We start from the raw sequence: 6,005 nt of genomic DNA, 5'->3' as shown, positions 1-6,005 counted from the left end.
GCCCAGAGGAGGCCCTGGGATAATGGTAAGTAATGTATGTATGACAGGAAGACCAGGACCCCATGCTACGGCCTGGCACAGAGTTAGCTTGGACTAATTGGTGACAAGTTCACCCAACCCTTATGTGAATTGTCTGTGTTATGATGCATCTCATTGGAGCATAGTGTTATTATGTTTTATAGTTCAACTCACTGGGCTTTTAGCTCACCCCTCTCCCTTTTACCCCCAGGCTTGCAGGTACAGGATAGAAGAGGAGGTCGGTTAGAGTAAAGCTTGTTGTGTAATAGATAGAATGTGGACATGACAAATCATAGAACAATGTAATGTAATAGTACAGTTTAGATATGTAATGAGATGATGTTTATGGATGTTAGAGGTGTGCTTGACCATAGATTGTTGCTATCCCTTTAATACATGATCTTAGAGATTTTTATGATGTTTATGTAAACCAACTCAGCATATGTTATGTCTCCCATTTGGGGGCACTGATGAGATCCCATAGAGGGATCAATATTATGTTAATGTATATGTACAGGTTGAGTTTGGTTGATATATATGGAAAGAAAAGTTTTAATTTTTATGCATGTTGTTGATCATGTATGGGATTATGCAAGTTTACAGGTTACATGTCAGGCTTGCTACGGGTCCCGGCGGCCTTAAGCCGATCTGGATCCTAGCGCCGGTAGCGGTCTGATTTTCGGGTCGTTACATGGACTGACTCACAGAAAGCGATTGGGGCACCGATCTGCCCAAATCACCGCCCCAATCACGTTGACAGCAGAAAATACAGCAGAAGCAGGAAAGTGCAGAAATTCAAGATTTAAAATAAAGAAGTCCTAACCCCTCTCAAACACTTCAAGATCAGTCCTAGAGCATCTCAAAGAGTCACTCTCAAGATAGACCTCCTCAAGAAGAAGATTTATTCACAATTAAAGAAGAGATCAAAGACAAAGACCAATCTAATTTAGGATTCCAAAACCTAATTGGATTGGGATTCCTCACCTATAAAAGGAGGCAGCCCAAACCAGCAAATATATCTTCTCTCCACAGCAGAAATTCTGCAGAAAGCACAGCAAGCTTGTCTCCTTCTTCCTTTCTTCTTTCTTTTGTATTTTTGTCCACCATGAGTGGCTAAATTCATTCCTTTCTAGTTGAAGTTGGAAAATTCAGATTTGTGATGAATTAGGAGATTTAAATCTCCATTGTTAAACTTCTATTTATTTTCAATATTTATGCAATTTGATCTTTCTATAATTGTTGCTTTGCTTTTAGAATCAATTTAGGCCTATTGCTTTTAATTGCTTGAGTAACAATTGTTTGAATAATTTAAGTCCGTAATTGCTTAGATTATTTAAATACACATTTAATCAAGTTGCATAATCTAAACTTGACCACGCAGTTGGCAAGGTTAGAATTAGGTTTCTCTAAGTCTTAATGCAGTTAACAGTTGTTCGATGCTAAAAGCCCCAAGGACGTTCCTTGGCAACTTGTTAACTAGTGTTTGATTAGCGAACGTTTCCTAATCAAACTAGAACTAAGGAGGAATTTGGATTGTGAGAAGCGTCTTCCACATCCTAAACTAATTTATTGAAATAAATAGGAGTGTTAAAGAATCAATGATCAATTCTAAACAGTCTGAAATAGATCCATACTTCAACTAGAAGCTTTTCTCTTATTAATTTACTCATCTTTAAATTATTTGCTTTCTATTGTTAATTAGCTTTAGTACATCTTCAAAATAAAACTCCCTTTTTATTTTTGCTATTTACTTGCCTTAGTCATTATTAGGAAGATATTTGGTGTCAAATCCCTGTGGTTCGACCCTATTGCCACTATCTGCAAATTTATTTGTTGATTGATAATAGGTTTATTTTTGACGGCTTTGACAACCGCTTATCAACCACATAGGTGACCTTCCCATCTTCAGAACCAGCAATAGACCTATCATATTTATCCACTTCCTCCTCAGATTCAACTACCTTCTCAACCACATTAACCTATCGACGATTATTATTAACTCCTTTATGTTTTGGACAATTATTCAATCAATGTTTAGATTGTCTGCAGCGATAACATATGTCTCCGATTGGTTTTTGATAAGGATTGATTTTGCCTCATTTGTCTGCTGTATTGATGACTGTCTTTCCCTTACTGTCTCTCCTTTCTTCCATAGTATTTTGATGATTGTCAGAATTTACAATCGTAGAAGGCTGTTCGTTATAATTACCTCTATACTGCTGAGTTCCTGTCGAACCAAAATTTCTATAATTAAAATTCCGATCAGACTATTGTTGAGGCTGCCATTCAATACGTTCTTCCACTCTTTTTGCCATCTCAATGGCATCTGCCAACGTGAAAATTGCAGCTACTCTCATCATACAGTGAATTTCGTAATTCAGTCCCCTCTGGTAATTAGTAACCTGCTGGGTTTCGTTCTCACAATTGAATATAGTCATAATACTAGTTATACAAAATTTGGGAGTGATCGCTGGGCAAGAATCGCTGTTCAATCATCTACTTCATCAACAACCAGTTTCATATAGGTTCAAGCATCCTGCGATAGCGTTCATTTTGATTAGAATTTCACCATGCTGCTGCATCACCCTTTAATTTATAAGCTACAATCGAAACCTTTCGATCCTTTTGCACATTCATAACTTTGAAAAACTGATCAACCTCTGCCAACCAATTAAGGACAAATTCTACATCTAATAAATCGGAAAAGTTTTGAAGGTCTATCTTTATCTTGTAACCTTCATAATAATTCTGTTGGAGATTTGCTACTATAGGATTTGCAACCATAGGATTTGAAATGGGTTGGTTGTTACCCATTGTAAGGTTAGCTGTCTGATCATCTCTCTCAATTCTGTCAAGAATGCCTCAATTGCAATGAGTCGCGTTTCTTGGTTGTCGGACATGAAAAACTTCGCTCTGATATCAACTGAAATAGAACTGTTTAGATTCTGTCAGGAGTTTTAACCAATATCATTTGATTAAGATGAATTTCTTATTAAATTCTCAAAAATTGAAAAGTGTGTTAAACAGTTAAGAAAAGATATATTTATAATAACAAAAACTTTAATGTGAAAATTTATAAAAAAAAATTATAAAATAATTAAAATTTATAATAAACTCTTTCAATGATAGAATTTGAGTTTTAAATTTTGTGATAAAAAGTTATCCGTTTCGAAAAATATAATAAAATTTGAATCTCGAATTTTGTGATAAAAAATTATCTGTTTCGAAATTATTTTTTTTAGAAAATTATTGTGAATCTCTAATAAATATCGACGGTAGAAATTAAATTCGATTTAAATCTTTTATAAAATTCAAAATCAATTGCTTTGCATCACTTAAAAAAATCAGTCCATTAAATCATTGACAAAGACTGATTGTAGATTTGATCCAAGATGATTTCAATTTAATTTAGATCTTTAACCGGGTAGGCCAACATATCGTTGCATGATCGATAATAATTCAATATACATATATATTTCAAGGGGTAAAAAAAAGAAGGGTACTCCTAGGCTTGGCTGCTCACTCACGAGGCTCCAAGGACCGATAAAATGCATCAGAATAGGACAAGCTTGCATCAAATTTGGAGTGCATAATCCAAATTATCTGAAATCTTAAAATATTATTTTAACCTCTATGCAAGTTTGCAAAAACCTCGTTCGGTGAGGGCACTTCTTCCAAAAATCCTGGGATTCTGTGGAAAATGGTTCCTTGCCACTTGCCAACTCGAGTCACCACAGCCCTGATCCACCTTTCTAAAAGCTATTCTTAAGTTTGACTAAGTTTATCACAGAAACACAACTCATTCTTTTTTACCCATTTAGGCTTTAGCCAGGAATAAGCTTCTATTAATGCAGGTAACAATAAGAGCAGCAAACTGCAGAAAGCAAATTAGTAAAGCCTAAAAATCGTACACATGTGAGTGCAGATCACAGGCATCAACCCATCACGATGTCAAAATATCAGCAAGTGGACAACAATGTTGGGACCCAGCTTAAAGCATCATCTGGACAGAAGACAGCAAGTCTCCAAGAATTCTTCACTTCACATGTTTCTTTTATTATCACAATCACCTAACTTTATTATATGCTTAGTGGTCTCAAAAATACAATGCTAATCTTTGTTTGCCCATTTCCTGTCAGTGCGAAAATTAAGGACCTTTCTAAATATGTGTTATCTATAACTAACATTATTACTGTTAACACACATGCATTCAACTTGGCCCAACTCTAATCATGTTTCTTCTATCTATTGACCTCTCTATCTTTTCTCTGGCATGTCTTAAAGCATCAAGAACTTCACTAATACTTTTGTTCACTATCTTCAACTCACTGCTCTTGGTCGGTGCAGCCACGTTAACAGGAACTAATGCCAATGAGTTATCCACATGGTCCTCCGTATCACTCTCACTTCTTCCCTTGGCAGCTTCTAAAGTTGAAGTTGAACAGCTGAAATTCACCATCACAATTCATCTACAATTAGATTTAACAAATCCCATCAAGCAAACTATGAGTTACTATTAAAAAAAGGGCAATGCAGGTTGAATTGATTGGGTTTACTTGTGAGAATCTACTTTTGAATCTTGACAACTTGGAGCGTACTGGGAGCTAGATTTGTGTAGCGGAGAATCTTCTTTGAGTTTGAGGTTAGGATCAGAGATGGAATCTAGAGTATCTTGACTGCTTGAACTCCCTTCAATGGATGCAGTTGTTTCTTGCGCATTATCATTCATATGTTGAGAAACCCAAGCCTTGGATGCAGATTCCTCCGTATCTTTGAGGCCTGAAATACTTGTAGATGATGTGCTAGAAGACCCACAATTCTCATATGAACTCGACAGATCTAGTCCCTCAAAGGTTAGAGAAAATTTCAAGGACTCAAGCTTCTTCTTCAAGAATTTAAGCTTCTTTTCAGCTTTATGCCTCAATTTGGTTTCTTCTCTGAGTTTGCTCTCTAGCTCTATTAACTAAAATAAAGAAACCAGAGATCTCATAATCAGTACGTGTATTTAGAAGAACAGAGATGTTTGACGCATCAACATCAATTAGCAGCCAATAATGGAAGAGAGCAAACCTTATTACCCATGAGTTGAGCTTCCTCTTTAGCAACCCTTGAAGCTTGTCTCTCTGCAAGCAATCTTCCTCTTAGACATTCTAAAGTCCTTAAGCTATCCTCTCCTTCCATTTTCTTGGTGTCGCTGAGAGAAGACCCATGTTAGAATGTGAGAGAGAAAAAGAAGAAAGAATTAACAAGAACCCACCTCCATCTTTTGTGTTCCTGGGCGGTGGTTGTCATTTTCTTTTCTTTTGGTCTTCAGTAAAGCTGCTTAATGAGCAAAACTACAGAAGGGAGTGTGAGATAATGCCCAAATCTAAACCCTGTGAAATTTATATGAAGAAAGGGAAAGGAGAAGGGACAAACGTTTCTTTTTATTTTTCTTTAGAAAGACTAATAATTAAGTTGCTGCAAATGCAAAGATTTCTTTTTATTTGCTAATTATGGTATTTCTAAATTAGATTTTAAGTTTTTTCAAATAAGTTTAATTACTATTGCAATTTTGTTTGTGTGTGTGTATCTTATAAAATCCAATAAAATGTGTTAAGAAAAAGTTAATCACTTATTTTAAATACTTGTAAACATATTGTTTAATTTTAGCGATATTATTTAATATTTTCTTTATTAAAATTCAAAAAAATGAGTAAAACAATTGATAAGAAATAAAAGTTTTGTTGGGTGAAAATAGAAACTAATAAATTTAGTTAGAGAATATAAACAAAGAAGAATCCATTTGTAGGTTAATTGAATCCTTTAAAAGAAAAAGAGGAAAAGCAATAAATATGAAGGAGAAGATTCAAATTTTGAAATTGAAAGACATCACAAGAAGTCTATTATTATTTTGATTTTTGATCCATGTTACTGTAGCTGTCCTGTCACGTGACCCCTGACGCTTTAACTCTGTCTTCTTCTCTTGCATTTGTGATATTCAAAAA

General features: G+C 35.0%; 1 protein-coding gene across 3 annotated transcripts; it reads right to left on the bottom strand.

Moving 5' to 3' along the window:
- Window positions 1-3,436: 3,436 nt before the first annotated feature.
- On the bottom strand, window positions 3,437-5,475 carry LOC110620665. 3 transcript variants are annotated; one of them, XM_021764476.2, is made up of 4 exons: window positions 5,276-5,475; window positions 5,089-5,212; window positions 4,589-4,981; window positions 3,437-4,487 (listed from the first exon to the last, which is right to left on the bottom strand). In XM_021764476.2, the coding sequence occupies exons 1-4, from the start codon at window positions 5,308-5,310 to the stop codon at window positions 4,422-4,424; spliced, it is 618 nt and encodes a 205-aa protein (XP_021620168.1). In that variant the 5' UTR covers window positions 5,311-5,475; the 3' UTR covers window positions 3,437-4,421. The 3 variants fall into 3 exon arrangements, with proteins under 3 accessions (XP_021620168.1, XP_021620170.1, XP_021620167.1); XM_021764478.2 differs by having other exon boundaries at window positions 3,438-4,487; window positions 4,575-4,981; window positions 5,276-5,472; XM_021764475.2 differs by having other exon boundaries at window positions 3,446-4,463; window positions 4,575-4,981; window positions 5,276-5,462.
- Window positions 5,476-6,005: the final 530 nt, after the last annotated feature.

The sequence above is a fragment of the Manihot esculenta genome, chromosome 8 (assembly GCF_001659605.2).
Source record: "Manihot esculenta cultivar AM560-2 chromosome 8, M.esculenta_v8, whole genome shotgun sequence".
Taxonomy (NCBI): Eukaryota; Viridiplantae; Streptophyta; class Magnoliopsida; order Malpighiales; family Euphorbiaceae; genus Manihot; species Manihot esculenta.
The sequence above is the reverse complement of the archived record's forward strand: the minus strand, read 5'-3'. Positions and strand labels throughout refer to the sequence as shown.

Coding starts and splice junctions, on each gene's coding strand:
- LOC110620665 (XM_021764475.2), bottom strand. CDS start 5,310: ATGACAACCACCGCCCAGGAACACAAAAGATGGAG. Junction 4,982..5,088: donor CTCAACTCATGGGTAATAAG/GTTTGCTCTCTT, acceptor TCTTTATTTTAG/TTAATAGAGCTAGAGAGCAA. Junction 4,464..4,574: donor TCAAAAGTAGATTCTCACAA/GTAAACCCAATC, acceptor GGTGAATTTCAG/CTGTTCAACTTCAACTTTAG.